Source organism: Strix aluco, chromosome 27, assembly GCF_031877795.1.
Source record: "Strix aluco isolate bStrAlu1 chromosome 27, bStrAlu1.hap1, whole genome shotgun sequence".
NCBI lineage: Eukaryota > Metazoa > Chordata > Aves > Strigiformes > Strigidae > Strix > Strix aluco.
This window is the reverse complement of record NC_133957.1, coordinates 157,313-173,931: the sequence shown is the minus strand read 5'-3', so window position 1 is coordinate 173,931 and position 16,619 is coordinate 157,313. Positions and strand designations below refer to the sequence as shown.

The 16,619-nt window shown below is 65.1% G+C and overlaps 2 protein-coding genes across 2 annotated transcripts; one reads left to right on the top strand and one right to left on the bottom strand.

The window, feature by feature from the left end:
* Nucleotides 1-62: 62 nt before the first annotated feature.
* On the top strand, nucleotides 63-4,623 carry SHMT2 (serine hydroxymethyltransferase 2). The gene is made up of 12 exons (XM_074807663.1): nucleotides 63-175; nucleotides 1,265-1,462; nucleotides 1,565-1,644; nucleotides 1,793-1,993; nucleotides 2,070-2,151; nucleotides 2,397-2,519; nucleotides 2,638-2,777; nucleotides 2,993-3,158; nucleotides 3,231-3,330; nucleotides 3,571-3,726; nucleotides 3,995-4,102; nucleotides 4,230-4,623. Exons 1-12 carry the CDS (start codon nucleotides 152-154, stop codon nucleotides 4,355-4,357), a joined length of 1,506 nt encoding a protein of 501 aa, XP_074663764.1. The 5' UTR covers nucleotides 63-151; the 3' UTR covers nucleotides 4,358-4,623.
* Nucleotides 4,624-5,506: 883 nt separating this feature from the next.
* On the bottom strand, nucleotides 5,507-11,957 carry NDUFA4L2 (NDUFA4 mitochondrial complex associated like 2). The gene is made up of 4 exons (XM_074807647.1): nucleotides 11,851-11,957; nucleotides 7,817-7,905; nucleotides 6,001-6,061; nucleotides 5,507-5,764 (listed from the first exon to the last, which is right to left on the bottom strand). The coding sequence occupies exons 1-4, from the start codon at nucleotides 11,905-11,907 to the stop codon at nucleotides 5,708-5,710; spliced, it is 264 nt and encodes an 87-aa protein (XP_074663748.1). The 5' UTR covers nucleotides 11,908-11,957; the 3' UTR covers nucleotides 5,507-5,707.
* Nucleotides 11,958-16,619: the final 4,662 nt, after the last annotated feature.

Here is a 16,619-nt window from a genome sequence, read left to right as displayed (position 1 = left end):
TCCCGTCGGGCCTCGCGGTGCCGGCAGCCCCTTGGCCCCGCCCCGCCCCGGCAGCGCTCGCGCGGGACCGGGGCGGGGCGGGGCCGGGCAGGGACCGGGGCCGGGGCCGGGGCCGGGACCCGGCCGGGACCCGCCTGGAGCGCGGAGCGCGATGTGGCCGCTCCGCCTGGGCAGGGTGAGTCCCGGAGCTGGGGGGGTCCCGGTGCCCGGGGAGGGGGTCCCGGTGCCCAGGGGGGGTCCCGGTGCCCGGCGGGGGGGGTTCCCGGTGCCCGGGGGGGTCCCGGTGCCTGGGCAGTGCCGCTGCCGCAGGTGGCCCCGGTACCCGGGGGGGTCCCGGTGCACGGGCAAGTCCCAGTTGCTCGTGGGGGTCCTGGTGCCCGCAGGGGTCCCGGTCCCTGGCGTGGTCTGGTGCCCGGGGGGGGGTCCCGGGTACCTGTCGGGGGGTCCCGGTGCGCGGGGGTTCGCTCCCTGTGTGCCCGTTTCTCCCGGCCCCCCGCCCGCCCCGCTGCAGCCGGGGGACTCCGCTCCTGCCCGGTGGGTGTCGGGGCAGCGGTGCCCGGTCCCACCCCCACCCCTACGGGCTGGGCAATGGCCCCCCCCGGCCCGGCCACCGCCCCCGCGGACTTTGTATCCGTCCCAAAGTCCCGGGGCCGGGGCAGCCGCCACCGGCCTTGACCGCGGCCCCGCGGGTGATGCAACGGGGCGGCGGCGGTTACATCACCCGGCCCCGGGCACTGGCCCCGCCGGCGGGGCGGGGGGGGGGACGGTGCCTCTTCCGCGCTCCCCGGGCCGCGGGGAGCAGTGGGGGCCCCCCCGTTGTGCCCGGCGCTGCGTGCGGGGGGTGCGAACCCGAACACCCCCGCAGCACCGGGCACAGTGGGGGGGCCCCGCAGGGCGGCGGAGGGTCGGGGTGACCCGCGGGGTGCCACAGAGATGTGCGTGGACAGACAGACAGACACGCACACAGAAGGACAGACACACAGACATGCACACAGACACACACACACGCGTGTGCAGCTCTGCTCAGCACGTGCTCCACGCCGGCAGCGGTTCAGCCCTTCCTGCTGCTTCCGCGCTTGGCGGAAGTGAGATGCCGTGGGGACCTTGGGTGTCCCCACGTGCCCGCTCTGGGGGGTGGCTGGAGGCAGAACACCAGCATCTTGCTCCTGGCGCTGTCACCTGCCGGTCCAGGGGTCGGCGGGGTGAGGGGGCCGGCACCCCCTGCGCGGGGTTGCAGCCTGTTAGCCCCCCCTCTCCTGCGCAGGCCCTGCAGCGATGTGGTGGCCGGGTGGCCACCGGCAGCCAGCGGGCACAGCGTGGCACCGCCGCGGCGGCTGCCACCAGGCACGTGCCCAGCTGGACGGGGCAGGAGAGTCTGGCCGAGAGCGACCCCGAGATGTGGACCCTGGTCCAGAAGGAGAAGGATCGGCAGTGCCGGGGGCTGGAGCTCATCGCCTCCGAGGTGGGTGCGGGGTGCTCGGGGCAGGGGGTGGTGGTGGTCCTGGGGAATCCCTGCTCAGGTGGGAGCTCTGCTGCCCCGTCTCTGACCTCCTTTTTCCCCCAGAATTTCTGCAGCCGGGCAGCACTGGAGGCCCTGGGCTCCTGCCTCAACAACAAGTACTCGGAGGGGTACCCTGGCAAGAGGTAGGGGCGGGGGGCAGGCTCGGGTGGGTGGGAGGGCATTGGCGGCATCAGGGGTTGGGCCGCAGGAAGGGTTAAGGGGAGCCTCCGGGAGGGACTGTGGGCAGGGTGGGGGGGAAGGCCCCCCGTAACCACCTCCCTTCTCCTCCAGGTACTACGGGGGGGCCGAAGTGGTGGACCAGATCGAGCTGCTGTGCGAGCAGCGGGCGCTGGAGGCATTTGACCTGGATCCTGCCCGCTGGGGTGTCAACGTCCAGCCCTACTCGGGGTCTCCAGCCAACTTCGCCGCCTACACAGCCCTGCTGCAGCCCCACGACCGCTTGATGGGGCTCGACCTGCCTGATGGGGGCCAGTACGTAGTGGGGTGGGGCAGCCCGGAGCCTGCTGGGGGGCCCAGCCTGATCCCCCGCCTCTGCCTTTCCCTGCAGCCTCACGCACGGGTACATGTCGGACGTCAAGAGAATCTCAGCAACTTCCATCTTCTTCGAGTCGATGCCCTACAAACTTGACGTGAGCTGAGGGGGGCAGGTTCCTGGGGGAAGGGGGGATCTGCTGGCCGAGCTGTTGATCCCAGGGGTGCCCCTGCGGCACCCGAGCTGCTCTGCCACCCCCTGCCCCTCCCTCCCCACGTCCCAAGCGCGCCCCGGTGCCGTGAGGTGCTCGGGAGCTGCCTGCGGTTCAGCCAGACGTGCTGTGCTCCGAGCTGGGGGCAGGGTGGTGCATGTGCAAGCTGTCTGTCTGTCTGTCCCCTGCAGCCAGCCACGGGACTGATTGACTACGACCAGCTGGAGGTGACGGCGCGGCTCTTCCGTCCTCGTCTCGTCATCGCCGGCACCAGCGCGTACGCCCGCCTCATCGACTACGCTCGCATGAAGAAGGTATGTGGCGGTGGGCTCCGTCCCGGGTGACGGGAGCTCTGGCGCCTGCAGCAGCTCGAGGGCAGTCACACCCCCCATGGCCATGGGGACGGGCAGCCCGCGAGTCCCGTGTCCCCAGGTGTGCGAGGAGGTGAAGGCGTACCTGCTGGCAGACATGGCGCACATCAGTGGGCTGGTGGCAGCCAAGGTCATCCCTTCGCCCTTCGAACACGCCGACCTGGTCACCAGCACCACGCACAAGACCCTGCGCGGTGCCAGGTGAGGCTGCATCCTGCTGCCCCCTCCCCCGAGAGGGTGGGTGTCCGCCTGCGGCAGGGGGACGCGAGGCCGAGGTGGCGTTTCATGCTCTGGCGGGGGCCAGTGTGGAGCGGGAGGGACCTGTGGGAGGGCAGTCACCGTGTTGGCGCTTCCCGTGGTGTGAGGAGAGCGGTGGGCGGGTGGGAGGAGCGGTACCAGCTCACTCTCGCCACCAGGTCGGGACTGATCTTCTACCGCAAGGGCGTGCGCTCCGTGGAGAAGAAGACGGGCAAGGAGACGCTCTACGACCTGGAGGACAGGATCAACTTCGCCGTCTTCCCCTCCCTGCAAGGGGGGCCCCACAACCATGCCATTGCTGCCGTGGCTGTGGCCCTCAAACAGGTCTGTGCTGGGGCGGCGGGCTCAGGGCTGGGGGCAGCCCGGGCCCCACGCTGACGTGGGCTCCTCTCCCAGGCCAGCTCGCCAGCGTTCCGCCAGTACTGCCAGCAGGTGCTGAAGAACGCCAAAGCCATGGCACAGGCCCTGCTGCAGCGCGGGTACACCCTGGTGTCAGGTAACGCCTCTGTCCCTGCTGGGGACGAGGAGAGGCGAGGTGGCAGGTGACAGTGGCACTGCCCGGTCTCAGTGCCCCGAGGCAGCAGGGGCAGAGTGTGGGCAGGTTGGGGGGCAGAGGAGGGGCCGCAAGGTGGAACAGGGGCAGCACTGCAGCGCAGGGACGTGGCGGTGAGGAGAGGGGGTGGCTGGGGTGCTCAGGGCTGGCTGTTGCTCCTCACCCCTCTCCCTTCCTCCCCAGGTGGCACCGACAACCACCTGGTGCTGGTGGACCTGCGGCCCAAGGGCATTGATGGGGCACGGGCTGAGCGGGTGCTGGAGCTCGTCTCCATCACTGCCAACAAGAACACGTGCCCGGGGGACAAGAGCGCGCTGACGCCAGGGGGACTGCGCCTGGGTGAGGGATGGGCCCTGCTTGGGGGAGTCTTCCTGCCTCCACCCAGCCCCTTCCCTGGGCGGGGATCCCCAGGCTTTCACCCTGGGGCATCCCCCCTCTGTTTCGCCCCTTTCTGAGGACATCGCCTGGGAATTTGGAGCCAGTTTCTGTCTTGGAGAGGGGCACAGGACCCCATGGGGACTGGGACTTGGGGAGCCCCTTGGTGGGATTGGCTTCTGCAGAGGGTGCCCCCCAGCAGCTCCCAGCCCTGACGGGCTCTGTCCCCCAGGTGCCCCCGCACTGACCTCCCGCCACTTCTGCGAGGAGGATTTCCAGAAAGTTGTGGCTTTCATCGACGAGGGCATCGCACTGGCCCTGGATGTCAAGAGCAAAACCAGTGAGTGAGGGGGGCTCCCGTCTCCCCACCTCTCTGGCTGCTGCCAGCCTCCCCCCTTGCCTGGGCAGGGACGGGGCTGCTGTAACAGCCCCCCACCCTTCTCACTGGCTCCCTGTCCACCCCCCAGGCAAGCTCCAGGAGTTCAAGACCTTCTTGCTGCAGGACGCGGAGACACAGCGGCGCTTGGCTGACCTGCGCCAGCGCGTGGAGACCTTTGCTCGTGCCTTCCCCATGCCCGGCTTCAGTGACCGCTGAGCGGGGCCTCTCACCCCTCTTGCCAGGCCAGGGCTACCTGGGGGCGAGGGGAGGCTTAAAACCACCCTCTGCATTCCCTACTCTCCTCCTTCCCCCACCAGCACCTTTGGGGTGGGGGTGACCCACCCCTGCTCTCAGTGTTAGGGTACAGAGATTCCCCCCCTAGGACCAGTCCTTGCTCCAGCCTCGTCCCCTCTGTCCAAGCAAGTATTGCACTTTTCTATGGTGGGGAGCATTGCTAATAAAAACGGGGGCAAAGCCTGCCAGCTCGGAGGTGTGTGGGTGCTGAGCTGGGGAAGGAGAGGTTGGTAATGAGGCGTCGTGGGGGACAGGGCCCCAGGGCCCCTCAGACCGTGCCAGGGCACTGTGGTGGGTCTGGGGACGGACCCCTGGTCCTTGCTGACCACTGTTGTGCCTCAGTGTCCCCACCAATTCTCCTCCCCCCTGCTGCTTCACTCGGCTGCTCTGAGGGTGGGGGAGAAGCGGGGGGTCACACTGAGCCCCGGAGTAGGACGGGTATGGTGGGGGGCTGTGGCCCACGCTGCCGTCCCTGCTGTCCTGCTGCTGCAGGGTGACCCCCTCCCGCAGCTCTGCCTGGCTGGCAGCTGCCTGTTCCTTGGCGCGTCCCCCTGTCCTGGGTCATCTGCTCCGGGTTTTCTGGCCGGAAGTTCCCCGCCGTGGCCTTGGCCAAACCAAACAGGGGCAGGCGAGACGCCTCAGCCTCCAGCCAGGCCGCTGCCCCACGGCACGTAACCCCAGGGCAGCAGGAGCTGCGCATGGGCACATGCGCCCCTGTGCGTGTGTGTGTGCGACACCCACCCACCCCCCCACTCTTTCCTGCTCCGGGGGGGCTGGGCTGGGACCGGGTGGTCCCTGGGCAGCCCCTGGGGCCCTGGAGCGTGGGAGAGCGGAAACGCCGCACCGGGGGCCAGGAACTGCTGCTTCCAGTGGGACCAGAGCCCCCACCCCAGCCTTCACGGGGGGGGTGTCGAATGTTTCCTATGTTTATGGGCTTGGGAGCAGCACACATAATCTACTTCGCTGCCTCCCTGCCCCCAGTAATTTATTACTGGCCTTTCCGTTTCATGCAGGTGAGACACGGTGACAGCCTGTGCCCGGCAGGGTGGGGGGCGCTGGCCACAGCGGTCATACTGCTCCAGTGATGGGGTTTATTGTGGGGGGCACAGCCCCAGGGCTCGGGGGTGCTGGGGAAGCGGTCGGACCTGTGTGCGCAGTGGCTGTCACAGAGCCAGGGGACAGGCGAGAGCCGGGGGGGGCTGGTGGGGGCCGTGGCGGTGCTGCTGGGGTGTGAGCGCGCTCTCCCCTGCCCCAGCACATCCTGGGGTCAGCTCAGAAACTGGGACGGTCCTTCTTGAGGCTCTTGTAGTCGGTGGAAACTGCCAGAAACTGGAGAAGGGAGGGACATGAGAGGGGGTTGTGTCCCCTGTGGCCGTCACTGTGGGTGGGGGTACAGTGCTCCCCTCCCCAAACCTGAGCACAAGGAGCTGGAGGGCTCATGCACCTCTGCCCCAGCGCTGATGCCACCTCTCCCCCTTCCCCCAGGAACACGCCATGTCTTGCTCTAAACGTGGCCATTCCCCCACCCCAGAGTGTGCCAGGCCCCTGGTTCACCCAGTGCTCACTTTATACTGGTCCGTGGGGCTCAGCTTATTCCAGGGTTCAGGATTATTTTTTCGATCCCAGCTGCAAGGGGTGATGGGGCCGTCAGCACCTGTAAGGAAGGTGGGGGAGACAGGTGCCCCCCCCCCCATCTTACCCCTGCTAGGGCCCCCAGCCCTGGCTTTCCGCAGAAATAATCCCAGATGCCATCATACCCATGCTCCCCAGTTCTGCTGTGGTGGGCAGGCTGGGGGGCTCTGACCGGGTCCCTCCAAGCCCCCTGGGGTGAGGAGTGGGGTGGGGGGGGCAGGCCGGAGCATCCCTGCCCAGGCTTGTGCCACGGCCATGGTCTGACTCATCCAAACCACAACCTGGCTGCCACCCCGGCGCAGGGCCGGCCGCAAGCTGCGTCGTCGGTCGTATGTGCAGCGGTGCACGTCTGCCTGCCCCCCCCCCCAGCCGGCTCCTCTGCACACACAGCCCTGCTGCTCCCACCCGGGGGACAGGCTGCCCTCTAGCCTCGGCTGCTCTGCCCCCTTTCCCTCTCCCAAAGGCCTCCCCAGCCCCCCGCAAGCCCCCAGCCTTCGCTCCCGGTTCGGCGGGGACACTGCTGCCCGCCTGCCGTGGGGGGCCCCGTGAGCAGCCCCGGGGCACGCGGTGCTGGTGAGGGTGCGAGGCGGCTGCACGGGGCAGCCAGTGCTGGTCGGATGAAGCCTCCCCAAAGAGGACACGTCCCGTCCGGCCCCGGGAGGGGTTGTGGAAGGTCAGCAAAGCCGTGGGATGGGTCCCTGGAGAGAGCAGCTCATGTCTCCCCCTCTCCCGTTCCCCTGCAATCCGCTGGTGTTGGCCAAGAGCAGCATTTTCCATCTGGGAAGATGCGCCAGCGTGTGTGTGTGCGTGCACGTTGGGGGCTGGAGGGGGGGCTCTGCTGTAAATGCAGACCCCTGGAGCTGTTTAATAGCATTAATGTGCTGTGGAGATGCTGCTGTTGTTTTATCCCCCCCCCCCACACACACACACGCACACCCCTGTGCTTCCACCATCAAAGACAAGGTGCCTGGATCTGCTAATTGCTGAGCTAAGTACCCTGGGCAGCTGGCGTCAAATTAAATCAATGAGCGTTTTACCGGGAGCAAACAAATATTAGATAGGCATTAGACAGCGTGGGGCTGCAGGGACCGTGGGCCACTGAGCTACAAGGGAAAAAGAAAAAACAGCCTCATGCGCCACAGCGTGCCTGTCTGTCCTGTGCCAATCCGTCCGCCCTCTGCTCCTCATCAATCCAGCCTCACACCTCGTCTCCCTCTCCCTTCTCTCCCTCTCCATTCATCCTTGCACACTGTTTTTATGTCTGTCCATCCCTCCCACCCTTCCTCTCTCCCCGTTCCTTCTTCAACCTTCCATCCCACTGGTTTCCCGTTCCTCTGTCAATCTATCCCTCCCCACAGTCTTTCCCTCTCTCGTCAGTCACATACTGCTTTTATCTGCTTCGTCATCCACCATCCATCCCGCTCCCTCTGCCGTCCCTGTAACCTCGCTGCGATTCTCTCCTGCCCACCGCCGGGGTCACAGCAGCTGGTGCAGGGCCCAGAGCAGCAGGTTGAGGGGCCCTTGTTCCCCCCCACCCCCGAGCACGGAGAGGGCAGATGGGGCCCCCTCTTCCCTCACCCCCTCCAGGCACCGCAGCACCCGGGTTTGCCCCCCCCTTGCCACGAAGGTGTCAGAGTGTGTCCAGGCGCCTTGTGCACCCCAGCGCCCACCCCCACCCCGGGGCGTCCGCCCCTCATCCCCTGGGTGCGGGGCAAGTGCCGGGGGGGCCCGGGGCCACCCCGCCCGTACCTGACGTCCGGGCTGTACAGGGCCAGCCTCAGCAGGTACAGGACAGCGCTGCCCAGGCCCACACTGATGAAGCCAATGAGGGGAATGAGCTGCAGAGAGAGAGAGAGAGAGAAAAATGAAAAATACCCCAATAAAATGAATATTTATCAGGCCGACTGGAGAGTGAAAGGGAGAGCTGACACACCAGGAGATTTACAGGGGAAATATGGCAGAGCAATCCTGTAGCTGGGCTGCAGTACACAGTGTAGCTGTCAGCTTGAGTGACTGAATTAAAAGAGGGAGAGAAAAATCGGCTCGTGTTGGAGAGGAATTGGATTTGGAATGAGAAATCACTTCCCCTCCACCTGCTGATGCCCGGCGCCGGCGCTGGCTGGTGCGGCCACGGGTGAGGGCCCAGGGGCCCCGTTCCTGGTGTGCGTGGTGCCCCCAGTCAGCGGCTGAGCCCCAGCTAACGATTCTTCCGCAAGAGACTCGAGCCTGGGCAGGGTTTGGCCCCGAGCCCCGCGGCCCCGCTCGGGCAGGCTCTCTGCCCCCCTGCAGCTGCACCCCCTGGGCCCTTCACCCCTTCCCCACCATCTCCCGATGAAGCACGAGATGAGGAGGGTTCAGTTCATCTTCCCCTGTGCCCACAGAAGGGACGGACTGGGACGTTCTGGGGCCAGGCATCACGCAGGTGGCCGAGCAGCTGGGTCCAGAGCAGGTCCTGGGGACATGGTGACAGCACAGCGTGGGGGGGGCACTCAGGACCCCCCCCAGGAGCTGCCTCAGCCCCGCAGTGGACGGGAGGTCCCTTCGCCCCGCTCTGTGCACACAGGGGCTTTCATCGCGCCTTTGCAGGGTGACCAGCTCCATCTTCTCATCTCCACTCCCCCCCTCCACTCGCGCTGCCAATCCCCCAGTGCCCGGGGGGACGCGGCCTCAATTGGAGCTGAGATGAGGCTGCTTTGACCTCCCCCAAATTGCCGCGGCCCCCGTGCCGGGGAAGACGGTCTGAGCGTAATGAACCTCCCTCCAACCTGCGCCCCTGGGAAGGCAAACATGGCCGGCACCGCGCAGTGCCCATTAGCGCGAGCGGGGAGCGGGGGCCGGCGGAGCTGCGAGTGCCATGCGCGCCGTGCAGTTTGCGTTGCCAGCACCTGAGCGCCTCGGTTATATTTGTAGTTCTGCTTGGCAGCTTGAGCTCTTAGCAAGTGTCTCCGAACCCCCACCCGACCACCCACCGCATGGTGACTCAGTTTCCCCACTTGGATGAGACTGGGGGAGACATGACTCTAAAACATGAAGGAAAGGGTCTGTCCAAACCCCTCTGTTCTCTGCCAAGCACCTCCATGACCTGCACGGGGAGGTGGTTGACACCCAGGCAGTCAGATGTGTTCCCCTCCCAAGCGCTTCCTGCTCAGCCGTCAGTGCCTGGCTGGAGCCCCCCCATCCTCTCCCAGTGCCCCCATCACGGCCCAGCTCCTGCCCGGCAGCACCCGTGCCCAAGCCAAGCAGCGCTCTGCATCCGCGCCGGGTGATCAAACGCCCGGCAGATGCCAGCGCCAAGTCGGGAGGTCGGAGGCATCAGCAGATAATGATCTTTTGCTCCGTGTGCGGCTGGGTGCCAAGAGGATCTGGCAGTAGCCGCTACCCAACTGCGCTGGCTAATCAAGACGAACTCCACAGTGCTGGGAATTGCGGTGTCTGTTGGAGGAGATTCGGGGCGACGGGTTCGTCTCACCATCTGCTGCTGACACCTTCTGGGTAATTAATGCCTGGGAAGAATTAAGGGTAAGGGGGAGCTGGGGGACTGCTCATGCAGCAGGTGAGGGTCTCCAGAGCTTTAGGTGCAGGCAGCGGGGCCCGATCCATCCCAAGAGATGCACAGAAATAAACAAGATGTGCTGAGAGCTTGACCTTAAGCGTATGGAGAATTAAAATGCTGCTCGTGTGCGTGCAGCGTTTGCCCTTTAACCCTGATTGTGGGGACCTGCTGGGGCGAGGCAGATGCCATCCTGCTCCCCGGGACCCCTGTCTCTGCTGGCAGTGGGGCCAAGCCCCCCGGCCAGGCATGGCCGGTCCCTGCCGCAGGCTGACTGCAGCCCCAGCCACCACCCAGTCCTTCCAAGTGACCCAGCAGTGAGCCAGTGCCAGCTATGCCAGAGTGGGGATCCGGTCCCGTTCCTACCACTGCGGCTACAGCAATAGGAAGGAGAAAACAAACACGTGAAGGTGCTGGGTGAGGCGGGGGCCCCGTGCCTGGACCAGGTGGGATGAGTGCCTCACGCCAGCGTCCCCTCCAGCAGCAGGACCATGTGCCGAGGCGAGAGGATGGCGGGACACAGCGCCAGGCTCCGCCCAGTGCCCAAAAGGCGCCTGTTGAGCCGTGCAGCCCCTGGACTGCCACACCAGGCAGGTTCTTGTCCTTCTGCGCTTCACCACCACAGTGCTCCACCGGCATGCCTGGGACATTAATCACTGCCAGGCGGGCAGGCAGCCGGGCATGCTGCGGTGGGAGAATCTATTGCCAGGTGAAAGTGCTGATGTACCTGCCCAGTACGAGCTGCAGCTGATCACATGTAATGGATGACATGTCAAAAATTGCCCCAGCAACCTCTGCCGCCAGTAATCCCGCTTAACGGCGCTGGGCGCATGCCAGGCACGTCAGTGCAGGCACCCAGGACCAACCCCCCTTTACACGTACTGTTTGGGGGCTTCTCTGTGCTCCCCAAGTCATACACAGTCCTCTGTTTGCCAGCTGGGGAAACTGTGCCGGTCATGAACAGAAAAGACCCAAATCCCCCCATTCTCCACACAGAAACACGGAGCAGTTCTGTGAAGATAGCGCAGGAGCCCTGGCCCGTGCTGTCCATCGTCCGCTCTCTCCAAGGACAGGAAAAGCACCCAGGCACCCTGGCTGCCTGTGCCCGTGGTGCTGGCAGCGTGCAGGCACCTGCCTTCCCCTGGAAGTGCCTCTTGCTCCAGCCCTGGACTCCGCTCCCCTGCCCGAGCCTGCCAGCGAGCCAGGCGTCGGACGCGCAGCCATGGCTCATCATCCTTTCCAGCCTGGCTGCTCTACCCGCCCCAAACCCAACTGCCAACAGCTTATGTGACTTTCAGCCCGGCGCTTGCAGCTTGTAAACCCTCCCCAGGCCACCAGCTCCTGCCAGGTCTCTAGGAAGGGCACTGGGCAGCCGGGATGGGGACAGGGACGGGGATGGGAGGGGGACTGGGGACCTTCTGACAAGGGCCAGGTCTCTGCTGCAGGAGGGGATCCAGCCCGGCAGCAAGAGGCCCATCCTGGCAAGGCGGGGGCACTGGCCCGGCTGCCGCTGTCTCAGGGGGTCTGTGGTTGATGAGGGCTTAAGCATCTTTGTACACAAAACCATCAGCTTGAAATTTTGATGGCAGGGGACAGGGACAGATCTGAGCTGGAAGGATGGGAGTTGGCACTTCAAACCCGGGACTGCCAGGGTGAGTGGGGAGGGGGCTTGATTTCCACTCCCCCACCCTCCAAGATTCCCCCGGAGCAGGTTGTAGCATGGGGGGAGGACATGGAGCAGCACCCTGCACCAGCTGCCACAGGCGTGTCTGTCAGGGTAAGTAAGGGTCGATGTGCCCAAAGCCCAGCCCGGCTCAGAGAAGGAGCCCTGGCCCCTCGGCAGCACTGGACGGAGGGAGCGGGTCAGCAGGGTGGTCCCACCTCTCCTCACTGAAGGAGGGCTGGGGACCGCCAGGACCGCCCGGCTTAGCTGGAGGATGCTGTGAGAACCAGGAGGATGGTATGAAGGGGAAGCTGGCGAGCAGGGACAGGCTGGGAAGGCGTGGGGAGGGCAGAGCATCTGGACCGGGAGGCTGGGAAGGGGTTTGGGGAGTGGAAGAGGGAGCTGGCGAAGAGCACAAAGGGCAGAGGAGGGCAGGAGGAATGGGGAGGGTGGGAAGGAGGGACAGGGGCTGCGGGAGGTCCCTGGGAAGAGGAGAGGGGCAGAGGGATGCAGAAGGATGGGGAGGAACTGGGGGGGATCCCTGGCAAGAGAGGGTGTAGGGGGACTCACTCCGGGGTGCCGCTTGACGTGCCGGGAGAACATGGCTCCGAGCAGGGGGCCCTTCATGGCGAGGGTGTGGGGAAGGTCCGGCTGCGACGGCAGGTCCCCGAGTGCCGTCCGAGGACGAAGGGTGGGCAGGACACGCGAGGGAGGCGTCTGCAGCAGGGCTGGGAGGGACGGGGCGGGACAGGATGGGGATCCCGGCCCAGGGACACTGCAAGCTGGGAGAGGGAGGCTGAGGATCAGGTCCTGAACCCCAGCTGCACCCTGCCCCTCCCATAGTGAGTCCCGATCACTGGGGTAAGGACCAGCTTTGGGTTTGGGTGCCTGAGCTCCCCTCATGCTGCTGCACCCCAGACCGCATTCCTGCCTCAGTGTCTCTCTCCATACAAGGGGCCGGTCCCTTCCCTCCACATGCGAATCCTTCACAGGGTGCTCTGCACCTTCCTGCAGGGCGAACGATGAGTCGTCTGATTTGTTATGACAACTTCACCGATGTTTGCTGCCTCCCCTCAGCGCCCCCCTCCACCCTCCCATTTATGATAAATGATATAACACCCAATTTACATTTAGCAATGCAAATCTCCCTGGCAGTAACAGATGCTGCTGTGCATATGGAAACCAGCTATTTGTATCCACTGGCTCTTAACAAAAGACTGGGGAGATGGACGGAGTGGGCAGCCGACAGCAGCAGGCTGGAACTGAGCAGGGACTGGGCCTCCCCGGCCCTCGCCAAGGCAGGGCTGGTCATGTCCTGGCAGTGGCAGGAGCCAGTGCAGCCCACGTCTGGGGGCAGAGCACGGTGGTGTGGTGCACGATGGCGGCAGCGTCACCCGCCTGACAAGCACAGGCCGGTCCCCTTCCACTGAGGGCTGGCGGCCAAAAGCCGGTGCCCCCCCGGAGACCAGCCTTTGCTCATGTGAGTGCACACACGTGTGCACAGGGAGACAACATACACGCTGACACGGCAGCAGGCGCTTGCACAGGAACACCCCTGCGCCTGTGTGCACACACACAAGAGCTCTGGCAATTCTTTCTACCGCTGACCTGTAAGCCCCCCGCTTTGCAGTTTTGGCTTGGGGCACCCCAGGGAGTCTCCGCTCTCCCACACCCTCCCAGACCCCCACTGCTGCCCCCCCAGCCCAGCAGTCCGGCCGCCCTCCCCACCCCAGCACCCTCCACCCAGCACAGCACAGCCCTGTCAGTGCCTCTCCACCCGAACCTCATTTCTTTCAGCAAAGTATAAAAGGACAAAGGGGAGAAACTTCTCTGGAGTGTGTGGAAATAAATAAACAAGACCTGAATTTCAGCCAGCAGCGCCGTGTTGAGGCCTTTGTTGATATAATTAGAGTTTTGAAATGGGATTGATTAAGTGCCACTCCCCAAGACAGAGTGCATCCTGCCCTCAGCACAGGCACGCGCGTGTCCTTTGCCGCGTTCTCTGCCAGCGGCTGCTGCGGCCCGGGGACAGTAGCGCGGGGCTGCGGGGGTGGGCTCACGGCAGAGGTGTGCGGGAGGAGGCCACGGGTAAGAGGGGGGACTCGTGCAGTGCCACATCCCCTTCGGAGCACCAAAGCACTGAGCAGGGATCCCACGGGCGCGTCCAGCAGCACCGGGAGCCGGGGATGTCCCGGTGCCACCGCAGCCAGCTCTGCTTCGGAGCACCCTGCCCTGCTCCCGGCTCCCTGCGGACCAGCCCTGGCCTTCCCCTGGAGATGCAGCGGGATTCCCTGCCCACAGAGCCCAGCTGCCTCCGTGCTCATTAATGACTGTAATTAAGAGGTAGTTTAATTCTGTGCCGTGCTTGACTCTTCTGTGGCGATTACAGCGTGTGCCCCGCTGCTCCCGAGCCCTCCTGGGTGCGCTGTGGCTGCTCCAGCGCTGCCCACCCCCTGCCCGAGGGGGACACAACCAACACCAGCGAAGAGACGCTGCCGCAGCTGCTTCTCCTTCATGGCTGCCCCTGCCTGGCCCCGCGCAGAGCTGGGGGGTCGGTGCTCCTGGGGAGGAACAAGACGGCCCACAGGTACTTCCTGGAGAGAAAAGAATTAGAGCAGCGGCCCTCGGGAAGCGCACACGTGCATGGACACTCACCTGCAAACGCAGCGCTACAGGGAGGTGCGCACACAGGCAGCCCCACGCTCACATGCGCGTGCACAGACACAGCCCTGCCCGCACGACCACACACACACGTGCACAGACACCCTGTGCACACACACGTACACACACGTGCACACACACACGTACACACACATGTACACACGTGCACACACACGTACACACACATGTACACACACATATGTACACACATGTACACACGCGCGCACACACACGCCCCAGCAGATGCACGTGGACACACACGCCTTTACAAGCAGACACAGGCTTGCACACGTGCATGCACACAAACACGTGTGTCTAGGTGCACACTCAGGCATGTGCCCACACGTCTGGGCAGCTCCCCGCACACAAGGGCTGTGGGGAGCTGCAAAGACAAATGGGGCGGGGGGGCTGGAGAGAGCCGCTGGGCCTTGGTGTCTCCACGCGCAGCTGCTGTGGCGGGTTATTTTACAACCACTCCAAAAATATTATTCAAGATGAAGGAGAATCACGGCTGCTGCAAGCGAGCGAAGGGCCGTCGCGGGGAATTTATCATTCCGAATTGGGTGCCCCCCCCCCCCCCCAATGCCGCGGTGATGAAGTGCTTCATTAATGGGAGATGCTGCGGCTTGGGGCTGAACGTGCCTGCACCTGAGCACGCTGTTTCCTCTGGCTCCCAGCCCTGGCACTCAGCCCCCCGTCCCCATGCAGCTCCCCCAGTCCCCCAACCACTCTCCCCACTCCACACAGCCCCTGGGGCCGCTGCCCCACAGTTCACAGCCTCCCCACAGCCTCCCTGGCCCCACAGTGGGCACCCACTGGTTGCACCACCCCCCCAGCCCTGGAAGGAGCCACTGCAAACCCTCCTCTGATGGTGACACGGGGTCATCCCTTGCTGCTAACGGGGAACCTTTCCTTCGTTAAGGCTCTGCTCATGCTAAAGCTGTAAATCTCACCGGCTTTTGGCGGGGCGCAATGGAAACCGTCATAAAAAATTCATACCAACTAAAGCAAACAAACAATAAACAAACAGCCAATAATTAAATGGTGAATTAACGGGATATATTTCACAGCCCCACAGAGCCGCGCTGCAGGATGAGCCCCAGCATGGGGCGAAGGGGCTGGATCCTGAGGGGGGGACCGGGGCTGGGACCCCTCGCCCGGGCCCCAGCAGAGCCGCGCCGGAGGGCGCGAGGGGCCCCGCGGGGGGCTGGTGAGGCTGGGCAGCACCAGCAGCCCCATGAAGAGACACACCGGCACTATCATGACATGTCACGGTGACTTGCACAGACACATAATGGTGGCACGACCACGGCCCTTACTCCCTGCCAGACCACCATGAGCACACAGCGCTGGGATTGTCCCACATCCCTTCACTTTGAGCTGTGATGTCATGCCCACCCCATGATGTCACTGATCTCTATGACAGCACAGGCGCCTCCTTGCTTCTGCCCTGGCCACAATGTGCCTCTGCGCACGCCTGCCTGCCAGCACCCTGGCACATCCATCACAGAGCACGGGCACATGTCATTTGTAACTGGCACCTTCATTTAAAGGGCTATTATCATCCTAATTCCCCCCATTAATCATGGGGCGCTGTGTGATGAGCACCAGGAGAGCCGCTCTCTGACCCACAGCTGCTGCAGGATGGGAGGGGAACACCCCAGCCCGACACCCCGAGACTCTGACACCCCCGGTGGCGCTGTAAAGTGTGGTCAAGCTGACCCCCCTCCCCTGTCCCCGCCAGCCCAGGGACCCAGTGCCACTCGCTCTCCCTTGGCCTTTTCTGGCCCCAGAGCCGCCAGCCTGGGCAGCGCCCGGGTGCCGGGAAGGGGGGGGGGCGTGTCCCCCCCGTAGCCACCACAGAGGGTGGGGGCTGCAGGGCAGGAGCCCTGGAGAGGGGTTGGGGGGACAGGGGGGGACGGGGGGGGGGACGCGGGTGTCAGCTCTTTCATGGGTCGCACCAGGAGGCATTTCCTGGAACCGACCCCGCAATTAACCACCGACTTGGCCCCGTCCCGCTATATTGATTTTTTTTTCTATAATTCTCTGAAGAAAAGCCCAAGCGCAGAGCTGCGATTTCCAAAGCCTGTTTTATAAATAACCGGGGTCACCAGCTGCCAATTGCTGTAATGCTGCCTTGATACAATTTAATAAACATAATAGGCTCTTCCTTCATTGTGACAGAGACACTGGTGGGGACGGAGAGCGCCGAGCAGGGGAACACGCGGCGGGGACACGCGTGCACATGGCCGAGACACACGCACACGGCTGGGACACGCGTGCACATGGCTGGGACACGCGTGTACGGGGCTGTCACGCAGGAACACCCCCCCCGCGGGGGCCGCGCGTGCTTGTGGCCGGGCAGCGCCCACCCCCGCCCCTGGCCGCCCTCCCGCGTGGGGCCGCCCCGGGGCCTCCGGGAGTCCTGGGGCGCCCTCTCGTGGCCGCGGCGGGGACCGGGGTCGGGGGACGCCACAGCCCGCGGGGCCGCTGCAGAACCGCTCTGGTCCCTGCGGGCCGGCCCGGCCGAAGCCTCGACCCCCGCCCAAAGGAGCCTCGACCCCTCCCAGGGAGGCACCCGCGAGCCCGGGCACCCGCCAGAGCCCCGCGGCTCCCGACTGGGAGTGGGGACTTGGGGGCTGGGGAGCAGCCTCGGCACCAGGCTGCGGGTCCCATCT